Source organism: Drosophila eugracilis, unplaced genomic scaffold, assembly GCF_018153835.1.
Source record: "Drosophila eugracilis isolate 14026-0451.02 unplaced genomic scaffold, ASM1815383v1 contig_2147, whole genome shotgun sequence".
NCBI lineage: Eukaryota > Metazoa > Arthropoda > Insecta > Diptera > Drosophilidae > Drosophila > Drosophila eugracilis.
In genome coordinates this window covers 755,402-771,954 of record NW_024573030.1, presented here as the reverse complement: position 1 = coordinate 771,954, position 16,553 = coordinate 755,402, and the positions used below count along the sequence as shown (strand labels likewise).

The 16,553-nt window shown below is 40.0% G+C and overlaps 1 protein-coding gene across 12 annotated transcripts in view; it reads left to right on the top strand.

Moving 5' to 3' along the window:
• The window catches only part of LOC108103528 (fasciclin-2), a 69,837-nt gene that overhangs the window by 46,462 nt on the left and 6,822 nt on the right, over positions 1 to 16,553 (top strand). For 6 of the 12 annotated variants that reach the window (XM_017209043.2, XM_017209042.2, XM_017209041.2 and 3 more), the window contains exons 3-8: positions 975 to 1,146; positions 1,323 to 1,367; positions 6,912 to 7,075; positions 13,091 to 13,215; positions 13,280 to 14,773; positions 14,845 to 15,028. In XM_017209043.2, the coding sequence (XP_017064532.1) occupies positions 975 to 1,146; positions 1,323 to 1,367; positions 6,912 to 7,075; positions 13,091 to 13,215; positions 13,280 to 14,773; positions 14,845 to 15,028 (2,184 nt within the window). The remainder of the gene's footprint in view (positions 1 to 974; positions 1,147 to 1,322; positions 1,368 to 6,911; positions 7,076 to 13,090; positions 13,216 to 13,279; positions 14,774 to 14,844; positions 15,029 to 16,553) is intronic. The other 6 variants (XM_041818086.1, XM_041818084.1, XM_041818083.1 and 3 more) reach the window with 1 other exon arrangement.

Sequence of the window (16,553 nt, the reverse complement as noted above, 5' to 3'; positions counted from 1 at the left end):
TAAGAATTTTTAATTGTTACAAAATTGAACATAAACGGGGGGCATGTTGTTAAAATGTTAACAGCCTTCGCATAAAACTTACCAATAAGCATTCATGCAAAGCGAGAACAATCATTTTTAATAAGCTGGAGCGCAATGACAATATTAAATGAACTTTTATGTGTAAAACGCAGTGCGGCTAATGATAAATTTCAATGGAAAGTCAGTTCACATTTTTAATTGGGCTTCCGTTTTGTGACAAGTTTTTAACATCACTCAATTATTTTCACTTACCATTGGGCAAGTTGAGTTTGGAAAACCCAAACTCAAATTCAAATTAAATTTCAAAGTTTGACTGTGTGACATTTGTTGATAGACATTTTACATTTTGAATGCTATTGATAAGCTTTCATTACACAAATTTTCCACCGGAAAATGGTGCAAACATTTTTATTAAATTCTTAATGAAATAACTCGAATGTTAAGTGCGCTCCACTAATTTCCATTACATCTCTACAAAATTTCGATTGAATTTCACTTGGAATTTCGCCGGAATAATTTCATTTAATTGAGACACACGCACACACCCATGCCTAGGCACACACACACACACTCTCGTTGATTTTTGTGCATAATGAGCAGAGGCGAAAATTACAAAGGGGCCCAGCTGGTGGCACACGCTCCCGCCCCCGCCCTCTAGCCCCGCCCCTTTGTAAGCGTCCACAGCAAAGGCAATTAAAATTAATTTAAAATTTACTCGCCTGTGCAAATGAGTCACTCGGAAAAAGAGCAGATAAAATGAAAACAAAGACCGATGACCACCACAGTAGGAAAACGCAATATCAGATGAGTTTATCGAGGGTTTTCCTTTATAGCTATCAAAATAATGATCTTGGTATGATGTTACATAGACTTTGAAAATCCATTTCCTATTATGTTTTCTCTCTGTGTACAATCTCGCTAATTGCCTGCCTGTATCGTTATCGTTTTTGCAGAACTGAGCCAAGCCCAGTCTCCCATCCTGGAGATTTTCCCCAAACAGGAGGTCCAGCGCAAGCCGGTTGGCAAGCCCCTGATCCTCACCTGCAAACCCACAGTGCCCGAGACGTCCCTGGTTGCCGATCTGCAATGGAAGGATAACCGAAACAACACCATCCTGCCCAAGCCGTAAGTATTAACCCTAATGAGTCCTTCTGGTTATTGGTGACTTTTCTTATCAAATAAATTAAATGGAAATATATAATATATATATATGAAAAACAAAACACAAACACTGTTACACTTACCAATGAACAATACACCAACAACAACACTCACACTCTATATCGTATATCGAATTGTAGGAATTACGATCCACTGTATGATTCCAAGGGCAATAGAAAGAAAGAGTAAGTTAAGCAAGCGATCAGCTAAATACCACCAAAAAACCGATAAAAAAAAAACCAGTAATTGAGTAACAGCAACTGCAAGAGTAAACAGTAACCAGTAATTTAACTGCAACTGCAACAGTAATCAGTAAATATGCAACTGCAACCGAGCATCAGTAAATAGAAAACTCAGACTGACTAAACAGTTAAGTTAATCGATATTCGATTAACAATCGATTTTATTGGCTTCTGGACGACTTTCTCTTTCAAAAGTTCCTTATAAATGTTGGACAGACCTTTGACAAACTTTTCCCTGACTTTAACAGGCTGCTTCGATTGACTTTAATCGTCGATTAAAAAATATACAATTGGCAAAAAGTTATTGTAACTGCAACATTCGATAGTTTCTGGTACAAAATCGACTGCGACTGAGACACAAAAGTTCTAGACTTTCGTAGCTTTGCCTCTGCCCCGCCCACTTCTCCTTTTTTTGTGGTTGTTTTTTTGGCATGATTAATTGTTTGATTTGTTCTTGTTTGTTGTGTTAACTCATCTCGATGCATTTTGCCCAGGCCCAGTTTTGCAAGGGACCTAACCTAAGAGTAGCATTTGGCATTTGACATTTCCCATTCGAAAACTGACCTAAAAAGCACTCACACACACACACACACACACCCATACACACACATACAAACACACCCATTTTCCTCATGCAACATCCCTTTTAGTTGTTGTACTAACACGCCTTCATCTTGGCCCATAAGTTGGATTTTCTTTTGAGAAATAGATTCAAGAACGATTTAAAATCGATTTTATTATCGATAGATGAGAATGCCATCCATTTTTAATCTGTTAATCTAACTTAACTCGATGTTTAAATGTAAACTAATCAGAAAATGCATTCCATAAGTAAAAAGAAAATTAGTTCTTACTTTCGAGAATCATCAACAACCGAAGACAGCTGAAAGTAATTACATTTTTTTTTTCAAGAACTGTCAAACTTCATACAGCTTACGCATAGCCAGTTACAATTCACCAGCTTGTTGATCCATAAAAAAAGAGTAAAATAAATTAAAAACGTATTTCATGAGCAGGTAAATTGAAAGCTAAGAAACTTTTTCGTACACAAAATGGAATTAAACAAAAGTTTTCCTCGGCGAAATCAAGTGAAAATCCTTCCCTTGACAACAGCAAAAAAAAAAAAAGAAAGGACGAAATTGCAATAAAGGAAAATGCTGTGCAGAAAGGCAGGCGTGTGCAAGGGAATGTGAAAGGCAAATGCGAATGGGAATTCTTAGGTCAAATATTCAGATCGAAATCTCAGCTCCCAGTTTGTCTTTCTCAATGTGTTTGTATTTGTGTTTAGGTGTATAGGTGTATAGGTGTGTTTGCGTGTGAAAAGCGAAATCGTGTTAATTAATTTGCCTGCAGACGGACCCCGGAGTGGGAAATCTAGAGAAATCCATGGGTAAATACAAGAAAAAGGGCTGGTTGTGTGTGCCCCTAGAGAGTGTTTCACACCTGACCCCCCCCCCTCAGCAGCCCGTTTAACCCGTGCAAGGGTTTAGGGGGGGAGCCTTTGCCGGACGAGACATTTTCCACCCAACTCATTGCGTGCCAATTAACCCCGTTTCCCTCTTCAAACTAAGGCGAGTGGAAATTTGTGTTTTCAGCTTGGGTTCAGTTTTATTTTTTGGCTTTTATATTTTCGAGGCAGGCGATTATAATAAATATTAAGGTTTTTGAAAACATTATCAGGATGATATTTATGAATGTTATGGATAGTCCTCTGTAATATTTATTCTTTATATTTTTATGTAATTTTTTTCGTTTATTATTTTCCGTCATTTATCATTTCTCCTTTGGGCATGCAAAGTCAGTTTTAATTATGATTGCGGCAACCCTGGCTGGGCGGCGGGCTTTTCAATTGCGTTCACGCAAAACTGCAATGCAATTTTTCATTTCAAACGATGATGCTGCTGGGGCAACTCTGGGTTAGTGGACAATCCCCCTTCTGTCCGCCTCTCCAACAGTTTCCTGGCCTGCGCCTACTCTGCCTTCTGCTGATTGTTTTGTGTTGGTTTGGTTTGGTTTCACTGTGCTTCCTTCCCCACCCTGCCCAAATCCTTCTCCTCTGCGGGCATTCTGTTGTTGTTCTTGGCCGGTTTAGCTTTCTTTTTTTTTTTTTTAGCTGACCACGCCCACGTTCCCGCCCAGCACTGTTCAACCTCTGCGCCCTCAATACGCATGCAATGCATTGCATACTTGCAGGCGCGAAATGTAATTAAGCTGCCAAAAACCAACCGACAAGCAGGCCCACTTTTTGCCACCCTTCCGCAAAAAGGGAAGAGAAGGAATGGTAGGATCCATGGTTCCGTTTATACTCGGGGCCAAGTTAATTAAAACGATTAAGTTCGGCATAGTTCTGCGGCCGGGCATTGCTCGCATTTTTGGGCACGGCTTTTGGCGGGGGTTTGGCTTTCCAATTTTCCCTTTTTCACAACATTTTTTTTTTTTTTTTTTTGCTTTTTTGTGATTTTTGCCCAGTGGTCCTGCCAGCGGTCAGCATCTTTTCTACTGTACAGCCCCCAGGGGGTGTTGACGGGGGGGTTAAGGGATTGCAGGCATAATTCCTGGTAGGTGGGTAGGCAATATGATGCCCAGTGAAAGTATCTCGTAGTCAGTTTTTGTGCGCTCATTAAGTTGATGGATGGTGAAACTTTAAATTGTTACCTCTGGTCCGAGATCAGATAGGTTCCTATTTCGAGATGAAGTTTGCCAAAGCCTCTTTAAGCCTCAAAAAAACGTATATTAAGAGGCATATTGGAGTGTCAAAGAAATTCAATAAGAAGAAAGTGCATCAAAACATGGCTATTGTCAATTTTATGGACTGCAATTGAAATGGAATGCGGGAAAAAACGGCAGTGATCAATATTGCAGGATTGCACATTGTGCTGCTGTAAACTAACTAGACAAAGAGAAATGACTTCGGGACCTGTCTAAACAGTCTTAAGGGGGGAGGGGGGGAAAGCCAATGGGGAAAACACCCATGCTTTTTCGCCATTTCCCCGCGACTTTCATTGCGTATTCAATAACAGAGAAAATGGCAATAACAACAGCAAAGCCAAACGACATCTTTATTCGCATCTGAAGAGATGGGAAGGGAGGGTTGGCCAAGAAGAAATGCAATAAAAAACCGTAGAAATTGCTATATGCTGTATGGCCCCGAGTCCCCAAGGCGCCAAGAGAGTCTCCTCCCGAGAGACAATCAACAAAAAAATAAAGAAAAACCGAACAAAAATTTGATTTTTACGTATGCGTAACGGTTTGTGCTGCTCATCCCTATTCTATCCTATTCTCTTTTTCTTCTTTTTGTTTTTTTGGTTTTTTTCTTTGCATTTTCTATGCTTTTTATTTTTGGTTTTCCTATGTGCCCGGTGCTTGGCGCAATATTAAAAATCCAACGCAAATATGCAGCGAAATTTTTGCACAATGTCTTCGGCGCCCCGCTCTTTCGCTCCACGCCCCGAAAACATTTTCCATTTTCCACCCACTGCTGCTGCGGTTTACCCTGCGAGGCGTCGTATTTTTTTCTGCGTCAACAACTTTTGTTAGCATAATTTTGGGCGCAGCAATGACGGCTTGCCATGCAGACAATCCAGGGCAAGTGAATAGGATAGGGAATGGTTTTTGAGGTTTCTATTTTGGGGGAAATTTATTTCTTAAAAAGTCTTTCAAAAAAGAAAGTTAGAAAACTTGATACACCTTAATTTTATATCCCAAAAAGTAAGAAGAATAAAAACTGATATTCCTCTTGGCCCAGCAAGTCCTTTATCCCAAATATCCTTATCCCTAAAAAGAACCATCTTTGGTACTATTTTCTTAACCCCTACTGTTCTTTTTGCAAACTGAAACCGTGCAACGTTCTTCGTTTTCTGGAATATTTTTTCTGTTTTTGCATTTTTGCCAACAATTGCGAATCGCAAATCGAACGCAGGTTGTGCCTGTCCTCGCACAAACAAGGAAATGCAAACAAACGCCCGCACACATGTGCAATATATAAAACCAATTACAGTCGTAAAAACAAAAGTTGCAAAAATAAAAGACGAGCGACTGTCAAAAATTGAAATCCACAGCCGACCAGAGAAAAAAAAAATGCGAAGAAGAGCAGAGGCTTTCATTGACTTTTGCCGCTTTTTCAAATATTGCAATTTTCCCTAGCAAAAAAAAAAAAGTGGAAAAAATGCATCTTCTTCTTTTTTTTTTTTGCATTATTTTTCTCTTTGTGTAGCTTTGTCTTTGTGTTTGTTGTTTTTGGTTTCGCTTCGCAAAGTCGTAATAATAATAATAACCGCCTCTATGCATATTTAGTTTCGGCGCCATGAAGGAAACTTTTTTAATTAATTAGTACGTGAGTCGCACAATGGCCAGCAGTTGGAAAATTGTAGTAGTTTTTCGGGCAATAACTCTCCCCAACGAACTATTCAAGGGGAAACGACGAGAAAGAAAGAGAAGTACCACAACAATTTGTTTGCCTTATGCGATTTACTTTTCCTAATTCGTAAATAACACAAAAGAAGAAAACCGAAAGGCAGCAGCAGTCACGGAAAACTGCAAAAAACATACAAAAGTGCAAAAGGAAAGAAGGCAAAATGCGAGGGAAATCTAATTTGATTTAAGGTTTAATTAGCATATCGGGCTAGCACGCACACAGAGAGCCATTAGGTAATTTATTTGGTAATTATTTTTAGTTGGCTCTACGGAATGGTTTCAAGGCAATTATGATGATCAACTGTTTAATAATTATTATATAATTTTTGTATAGACGTGATAAATGGTTTAGAAATGCATTCTATTTCGATTTCAATAGACATTAAAGTATAAAATAACTAGAAAACATAAACTTAAATCCTACTAAAAGATTTAGTAGTGTAATTTTACCATTTTATTGAATCAATTATGTAGAAAATACCAAATATTTCTAGTCAAAGAAGATTTTAACTTCGATTTGGCCGAACAACGTGATGGCTCTTATCGCATTTACATTGAAGGAAAAGCAGCTCTTTCTTGCTCCCTTCTAAGGGGGCGGAAAATAGGTACCGCACTTGCTGTTGAAGCCAAAGAAATTTTCACATTTCCCATTCACAAGTTGCCGTGGTAAAATTTGCTGAAAATGCGAAATGTATATGTATGTGACTTGTTTTTTTTTTTTTTTGGTAAACGAAAAAGCCATGAGGAAAAATGCGTAACACATTTTTGGTAAGGCATGCAAATGAGCAGAAGAAAGGCAGGGAAAATTGTACTAACAGCTACAGCAATTGCTATAAGCATAAGCATAAAAACACAATAATAATAATAATAATAATAATAATAATAATAATAATAATTATACCGAAAACATACTCCCGTGTACTACTACTGACATTCATACTCTTATACTCGTAATCGTACAATTGAAATGCATATTATTCCGTTTACTAATACACATACAAACTCGCTTTCATTTACCCGCCTTGCCACCGCTCCCGGAACTTCCCTTCTCAAAAAAAAAAAAAAAAAAAAAAGGAATGGACGCAACCCGCAGCCGATGTACACGGAAACGTTGCCCGGCGAAAGTTTGGCCCTGATGATTACCTCGCTGTCGGTGGAAATGGACGGAAAGTACTACTGCACCGCCTCCTATGCAAATACCGAGATCCTCGAGAAGGGCGTCACAATTAAAACTTACGGTAAGTCCCCGCTACTCCTGTATGTATGTAAGGACAATCCAGTGGCGGCGAATCCGCAAATTGTTCGTTGGATAGGGGTTTTTATTTTGCATTTTCCGGCATACCCGGAGTAGGTCATATCCCGTTGCTTGGTAGCGTAAATGATCTAAGACTATGATATTTTCAAAAGCAAAAAAAGAACCCTCAGTACCCACCCAATGTTACAACATTCATATTAAAATGCTAATTTCGGCAAAGACTCCGCTTCTGACAATGATTATTATCATTGTTATTGCTTTTAGTAATGTTTGGTCTAAAATTTTGACTGAATAAAACGCAAAAATGTAAATTTGTTGATCATTTTTAATTCCAAAATAGAAAAGCTTAAAGTAAAATGTATTTTATAGTGCTTAATGTTGCCTCAATAAAACAGGTTTAGTTGGGCAATTTGGTCATTGATAAATTTTATATAATATATCCTTGGTCTAGAAATAGAAGACACATATTCTTTGTGGCTTAGCCAGGTCGCCGCTTATCCTTTTGTCCCGACCCAAGTACAGTTGTGTTCAGGGTGGCCGAAATTTGTCATTACATGTCCGAGCATGCTTGACTTGTTGTCGCCATCGATTAGGGACCTTCTCAACTCCCCCTCGTCTCGTTGTCCTTGTGATGCTGTGAGTAATCGCCATTTGAAAGCGGAAAAAGCTCGACGTGATTCCTCTGCTGCATGATTCATTTATCTTGTTAGCAATTTGTGTCCCCTGCACATTGCTCGAGTGCCAGAATGCCAGAGTGCCCAGAGAGTGCCTGGTCCAAAGTTACGGCAGTAAGAAATTGCAGTTGCTGGGATTTCATTACATGCGCAGCATTGCAAGCGAATCTAAAACAAAAATGGATGCGTCCAGTACAAAGCAATCGCTGTGGATCCCCCGCCGACCCTGCAGCCGCCCGCTTTCATCTTTCTCAAACAAAAATAAAAAAAAAAACTATAACAGCAACAATACAAAGCAGAACACGTTCCTCAATAAGCAGCTGCAAAATACAAAAAAAAAAAAAAAAAACTCACCTGCACACATTTTGCTGGCTCGTTGACTCTCTAGCAACTCTGGATACCCCTTCCCCTAAACCCTTTCTCCCACAACCCGCCCACTTTTCTGTAGTCGAGTGCACATAAGTGACGCTGCAGCTCAAAACTTTTACGAGATTGATTTTTCTAAGCAATTTAAAGTTCGTACTCATTGCCCACACGAAGCAAAAACCACTGGGCGCGCGCTAACAACTGGAACCTGCTAGTACTACAACTACTACGACTGCTGTCCCTATCTACTTTCGCCCGGTGTTCAGGCGCCGAAGGGTGGAGTTTGGTTAAGGTAAAGAAATAGTGAGCCAACAATCCTCGTGCTCGTGATATGTGAGAAATTCTGGACTGTTGCAGGAATAGCACTGAGCTACACGGAAAGAAAACAATTCTTAGTTGGCAGATAAGTTAGAAATGCTTTAATTTTAAAGTAAAAGAAGAATCTCTAGAAGATTTGTTTTTAAAGGTTACCAAAACCGATAATTTGCTTGTTTTTGCTTAACTTAAGGATCTATAAATTTGACATATTCCTGCAAAGCTAAAAGCTGTTGGGAATTATAGAGCTGTTATCCATAATGAGTTTTTGATCGAAACCCCATACTTTTTTCTAACTGTGCCCAGCGACGTCCTTTCATTGCGTTAGAGAGTGAGCAAACCGTATTGAGAGGCCGTCCAGGCTGGTACGATTGAAATGAAATCAAATATTTTGCCGGGCAACAATTTGTGCCCGGAGTGATATCGGGCACCGAGAGAGAGAGAGAGTAAGAGATAGCTCCCAGTGTATGTATAGTGTATGGAAGCAATACAAGGACTCCCGGGTACTTCAGTTTGGGATCGATGTCAGGCTAACTGTTTGACTTGGAATGACTGCGCCGGAATGAAATCTCCTTTTCTGCTAACTAGAGAATGACAGGGGCCAGGTAAATACGCGTTTTGCTGCAGCGAAGTCTGCTGCTGGTCCATGTAATTTGCACACAATCGGTGTTGACTAAATGCCAGGAGACGACATACTCGGTGTGTTGGTCAGCGTGAGTGTTGCCAAATGCCAAACCATACGGACGTGTAACTTTAAGAGCTGCGCTCCACTCCAACTCAGTGGTCAGAATGTTCCCGTTAAGCTTGTTTAAGCCCATACAATGTTTGAGCGAGTTAGAAACCAGGTTGACCAGCATTCAAATAGAAAGCCTAACAGCAGTTAGTTATCAACACCAACAAGGAGCAACTTAAGGATTTCGGGCGAAGGATGTGGCCAAGTTACGACTGTGTGTGTGTGTGAGTTTAGGAGTGTGTGGAAAGGGGGTTTGGTGTCTATAGAAGTAACTGGCATTGTGTTGACAACTCACAAGTTGCATTTAGTTAAGCAAATAAGCAGACACACTGCGACAGAGACAGCCAGAGAAGAGCTGAAGGCAAATTGCAAGATTTACTTTTCCTGCACTGAGAGAAAAAGAATGAGGAATATCAATACTAGCTGTTAAAAATTGAAGATACTTTTTAGGAAGACGTATACAAACATAAATAGATTGTAGATTCCTATAATCCATTTAGTTTTATATACCTTCTTTAAGTTATAAATACTAATCTAAGTGTAGGAAAACAAAGCTCACACGAGCTGTGGAATTCGAAAAGGAGGTATGAAAGGGGGGGGAAGTCGTACGGGTATGGCATATTTACATACCGTTGTTTGTGCCAGTCACAGCTTAATATTTCAATATTTATGCTTTTAATAAATGCATATGCTCAAAACAAACTTCCGCCAGAAAAGCAACAGCAGCAACAGAAGCAAACTGCAACGGCGGTAGTTTCAGCTGCAGAATAGAATCCTACTTCCGCTTTAAGTTATCTCTGGCAATTTGTTATTTGCAGCTCTTGCAATTAAAGCCATTAAAGCGCATTAGCTCAAAGAACGAAAGCAGTGCATTAATTTAATATATATATATATATTCCTATATATACATAAATACTCCAACTCAATCTGTGGTAGCCGATAATAGTCGACATCCTTTGCATTGTTGGCCATGTAATTGCCACTAATAATGTTGATTGGAGGCATTAGAGAGTTTGCAGTTGATAAATATACATGTATATATACTCGTATATATATATATACTTCGATTTGTCTGCCCAATTAGTTTGTTCCGGTTTTCGTTGGCATTGCAAACTTTGTTGTACATTGTCTGTAAGTTGAGGATTTTCTTAAACGGAATTACTCGTTTGACTGTCGAATAGTTTGGAAACAAATAAGGATTTATAGCATACTTTTCAGCTCTAATGCAGGCAGGCAGGCAGGCTCAAGCCAGCCAAAATGATCAATTTGCATTTATATTAATTGAGATTTGTGTGTCAACCTTTTTGAGCTTTGCTTGCCAATTAAAATCTTTGAAATATTTGCATTCCAGGAATTTAATTAGTTTTTGAGCTTTCTGCTTGTTTTGATGTTACTTCAAATTTAAGGCTACTTCTGAGGAAATCTATCATTAATCTTAAAAATCAGTACCCTTAAGTATTTAATTTAACCGCTTAAATGGACGGAATCTGTTAGATTTTATTATCACTCTGCGGAATTTGTGGTAATTTGAACCCATTGCGCCAGTCCAGGCCCCAAATCAAATTGCACTTCCCGCTGCCTGCCTCCTCCTTCCTTTATCCATTATTTTTTCCCTATTTTTATTTTTGATTTTTTTTTTTTTTAATAAGTTGTTGCAGCAACTTTTTCAATAAGTTGTGAGTCATGTTCGGTGCTCGCCGGCACCGGCAAAGAAAGCTCCGGATCCGGGCTCTTGGACTCCTGGACTCGTGGACTCCGGGACTCTGGCCTGTCCTTGTTCAAACTAATAATGAAATCGTAAACTAGTTCATCTTTTTTCCTCTACGTTTCTGGGCGTTTGGGTGGATATATATATATCGGGATATATATATATATATATTTGTGTGTGCTGGCTGCCCATCAGACGTCAGGAACGAACGCAGCTAGCGAAAAGTGTTTGAACAACAAAATCTCACACGCTACGACAATGCAGCCAAACTGAAAAGAGCAAGGTGGGGGTGGGATAGAAGGCAGGGGCAGGGAATATCCTGGAAAAATCCTGGGGAACGTAGAGAAATGACAGGAGCAGCAAGTTTTTATTTATTTTATATATGTTGTGTGGGTGCAAAAAAAAAAAAAAAAAAAAAACTGAAGGAGGAAACGAGCAAGAGCAAGAGCAAGAGCAAGGAACAAGGATGGCAGGGCGAAGAAGGATTCAGGACATCCAGACCCAGACACTGCCAATAAAAAACTGCAAATAGAAAATGTTTTTAACACAACTTTCCGTTATTTTGGCTTTGGCTTTGGCCGGACATCCCATCTCTATATATATATATATATATCGTATATATATATGTACTATATAGATATAAGGGAAGCTTGACAGCCGGCCGACAGACAGAGATGGCTTGTTATTACACTGATTTATAAATAAACTGTAAATATTTGAGCCACACACATGCTGGTATTGAAAGGCTGCCAATGATGGGTAACAGCTTTTTGGCCAAGATTGCTTTTTCAAATGCAAAATATGATGGCATATTTAAATGGGTTTTGGGATCCATTACCACCTGAATGCTGCCAAGAGAGATGGATTCGTCTTCTTCATCCATCTCCAAACAGGCGCAAAATCTAAACCAGATTCATGCATTCGTAGCCCTAAATCTGAGTGTAAAATATAAAATGAAAATCAACTGACAGCTAGATTTAATGTTTGGGATTGACATGGTATTAGAAAACTCTAAGCTGCCAGTTTCTGGACAGGCGAATATTTCGAAAAGTAATAAAATAAAAGGGAAACATTAATTAGAAAACAATGTGGACGTCACTTTAAATGAAGAGGATATCGCCTGCAGATGTAATGAAAAAGTTCCTAACCCTATTTAGTTTATAGTGCAGCTATGCAGCTGTGCAGCTGTGCACTTGACCATTCTTCTTTAGGCGGCTAACTTTAAGCCCCATTCTCTGCCTGCCCTTTGGCGCACAACTGGACTTGTAATTTACCTTTGGGATTTCCCCTTTTTGCATTGAGGCTCTTTGATTATTTTCCAGACTTAAACAACAACAACTCTTCCGCTTCACGCCTTGACTTCCCGGTTGGTAGCCACCCTGTGAGCTGAGCTTTGATTTGCCAACACCTAGTACTTTACAATCGCCCCCCCCTTCTGTGTGTCTTGCTTTTGTTGTTTTTTGCCGCCACTTGGCACAGTCCTGCTTGCAAGTATTTGATTTAGGAATTTCACTTTTGCAATGCACTACTTTACACTATTTTTTTTTCTTCTTTTCTTTTTTTTTACACATTTTCAATTTCTAAGTCATCTTGGCATTGGAGATTTATTGGCAGCCAGGCGCAGGGGGGAAGGGGTGTTCATCTGCCACCCCTTTTCCAGCTCGTTAGTGACCCTTAAAAAAAAAAAAAAAAACTAAGGATAGAAAGAAGGGATGTCTTGGACTTTGCGCTTGATGCTTGAATTGCTTTTATGTGCCCGACAGTTTGTTTAAAATTATATTACGTATACGCCACGTACTGCTGCGCTCGGATTGTCAACATGACCAGAAAAAATAGTGTCTGGAGCGCTTGGCTTGCATTTTTCTCTGGGGGCTCAGTTTCCTTTTTTTCTCTATTATTTTTTTTTCTCTTTGTATTTCGTTTTCTGTCCCATGTCGTCTGTGTGCTGTGTAAATGAATGCGAAGCAAAATCAAACAATTTGCGCACACCTAGCCGAAGAATTTGTTTGTCGCAGGACTTCAGGACTCCAAATCCTTGTCTTGCTGTCTGCAAAACAACAGCAACTGCACTGTGCTAAGAGGTGTCCTATTCAAGTCAAGAAAAACCCCGAACACAGGATACAACTTTATACTTTAACTTAATTAGTTTATGATTTATGTGTCAAAGTCTAGCTAACCATACTTTATCTATCCTCTTTGCAGTGGCCATTACCTGGACAAATGCCCCCGAGAATCAGTATCCCACTTTGGGCCAGGATTATGTGGTAATGTGCGAAGTTAAGGCCGATCCCAATCCAACAATTGACTGGCTACGCAACGGAGATCCGGTAATTACAATTTATCTCATTTCTATTCTATATAAAGTCAACTTACCTTAACCCTCATTTGCAGATCCGCACTACCAGTGACAAGTATCTGGTTCAAACCAATGGCCTGCTTATCCGCAATGTCCAGGAAAGTGACGAGGGCATCTACACTTGCCGTGCTGCCGTTATTGAGACTGGAGAACTATTGGAACGTACCATTCGCGTAGAGGTATTCATTAAGCCAGAGATCGTGTCGCTGCCCACCAACCTGGAGGCCATCGAGGGGAAACCATTTGCTGCCAACTGCACAGCGAGAGGCAAACCAGTTCCGGAGATCAGTTGGATTCGCGATGCTACACAACTGAACGTGGCCACCGCCGATCGTTTTCAAGTGAATCCACAAACTGGTCTGGTTACCATTAGCTCTGTCAGCCAGGATGATTACGGCACCTATACTTGTTTGGCCAAGAATAAGGCCGGTGTGGTCGATCAGAAGACCAAATTGAATGTCCTGGTTCGTCCGCAGATCTATGAGTTGTACAATGTGACCGGTGCCAGGAACAAGGAAATTGCAATCACCTGCCGTGCTAAGGGACGTCCGGCACCGATTATTACCTTCCGTCGTTGGGGAACCCAGAAGGAGTTCACAACTGGAGAGCAAGATGATGATCCACGCATCCTATTGGATCCCAATTACGATGAGGAACGCGGCGAGAGCAGCGGCACCCTTCGCATAGCCAATGCCGAGCGTACCGACGATGGACTGTATCAGTGTATTGCCCGTAATAAGGGAGCCGATGCCTATAAGACCGGACACATTACCGTTGAATTTGCACCAGATTTTAGTCACATGAAGGATCTGCCACCTGTATTCTCCTGGGAACAGCGAAAGGCAAATCTTAGTTGTCTGGCCATGGGTATCCCGAATGCCACCATTGAATGGCAATGGAATGGAATGAAGGTCAAGGATAGGTTTGATACCAATCTAAAAATCGTCGGAACAGGACCACGTAGCGATTTGATTGTCCATCCAGTCACCAGGAACTACTACTCAGGATACAAGTGCATTGCGACCAATATCCATGGTACCGCCGAACATGATATCCAGCTGAAGGAGGCACGTGTGCCAGATTTTGTTTCCGAAGCAAAGCCCAGCCAATTGACAGCCACCACAATGACCTTCGACATTCGCGGTCCACCCACCGAATTGGGTCTGCCCATATTGGCGTTTAGTGTACAGTACAAGGAGGCCTTGAATCCTGACTGGTCGACGGCCTATAATCGCAGTTGGTCACCAGATTCACCGTACATTGTCGAGGGACTGCGACCACAGACGGAGTACAGTTTCCGTTTTGCCGCACGCAACCAGGTGGGATTGGGCAATTGGGGTGTCAATCAGCAACAGTCAACGCCGCGTCGATCGGCTCCCGAGGAGCCCAAGCCACTGCACTATCCCATCCAGCAAGACCAGGAGGAACCAGTGGTCGCCTCAACCTATTCCGATCACTTTGAGCTGCGCTGGGGTGTGCCCGCTGATAATGGAGAGCCCATTGACAAGTACCAGATCAAATACTGCCCGGTAAGTGGGATCATAATCTTAGAGCTCCCTTTCATTCTGAAACTAATCATCTAATCTTTTTCTCATCTCAGGGCGTTAAGATCAGTGGCACTTGGACGGAATTGGAGAACTCCTGCAACACTGTCGAGGTGGTAGAGACCACATCCTACGAGCTGAGCCAACTGGTGGGCAACACCTATTACCGCATCGAACTGAAGGCGCACAATGCCATCGGCTATTCATCGCCGGCATCCATTATTATGAAGACGACACGAGGTGAGTCCGATTCAGCTAATAACAATCTCGGCACGTTGCTCTATTCGGCCGGATTTAATTCCGGTGTCGGCGCGCTACACAAACGACTGTTCACAACAACAACAACAACAACAGCCACATCGACAACCACAATCACATCGTTAACAACAGCAACAACAACAATCATTACGCTGGCCACCACAATAAGCATAACATTACTTAGTGTCCTAGCCTCAATGTTAGTCTAAAACAAAGATCATAAAAAGAAAAGAAAAGTCGATCGATCGATTAACCGAAAGCAATGGGTTCTATTCAATTCTGCGTTTACGAAATCGTGTATTATTTTTCAAAAAAAAAAAAAAAAAAAAACAGTAAAAGCAGAAATTATTACGTACCCATTGTAATTTTCGGTTTTTCGAACGTTCGATTTTGAGTATCGGAAAATATCGAAACGAATCGTATCGAGTCTACAAGATCCCAGCTAAAAAGAAAAGAAAAACATCAAACATATATACTGAAAAATCTCTATATATATATATATATATACAATCTCTCACACACAGACATCATCTACATGATATCTAGATAAAGACATAATTTTTACTGCTCTATATATATATATATACGAATATGATACATATATCCCAGATATAATCGATTAATTTTGCATACATTTTTGTAGTGTTTATTTCAATTGCGTTTCGACTTTTGTTTCTGTTCACACTCAGTGTAACATCCTCCCCCTCCCCCCCATATGCCCAGTAATGTCCCACATAAAAACCTTAAAACCTTAATACCAAACAACCAACTTTCCCCCGAATTTTAACTTATTTTGCTCAACGTTATAAAACCTATTTTTTATTGTCCTCTGTTTTGAAAACATTTTGTTTTGTTTTGCATGTTTTTGTGCGTGTTCTAGAGCATCTTAACCGTTTTAACTTTCTTTAATTACGATAGCCGCCCCCTGAATATACATATAAAGAATACATTCCAAACGAAAACAGACACCCACCCCACTGAGCCAGGAAAATAATATGGCAAAAGTATTTGCAACGCATTTGACTAAGCATTACAATTCATTATTGAGATCGTATTTGTGCCGGCTCTCGCAGAGACCCAAAGCTCATCAAAATTCGCATTTAAATGCAAAATTCATCACAACACTCTCGTCTCAGTCAGCCACGTTGTACGATATATAGAAATGTGAGGGGAGATGCGCGCGTCCCGAATTGAATTTTTTTAGCTTACTTTACGCTCTTTTTTTTATTACCATTCTTAAGCATTTACTTAATTATAATTACCAAACAATACACTAAAACATTACATATTTTGTGACACGAAATGATAAGAAAAACTCGAAATTTATAATTTTATATTTTTGTGTGTGTGTGTGTCTGAGAATTCATCACAGTTTTTCGATTGTAATAATTATTATTATTAATATGACACGTATGACGAAACAAAAACCATGTTAAATGTAATTCTATCTAGTATTTAAAGAACACAATGAAAAATAATATTTTCTGTTTCGAAATTGGATCACTAT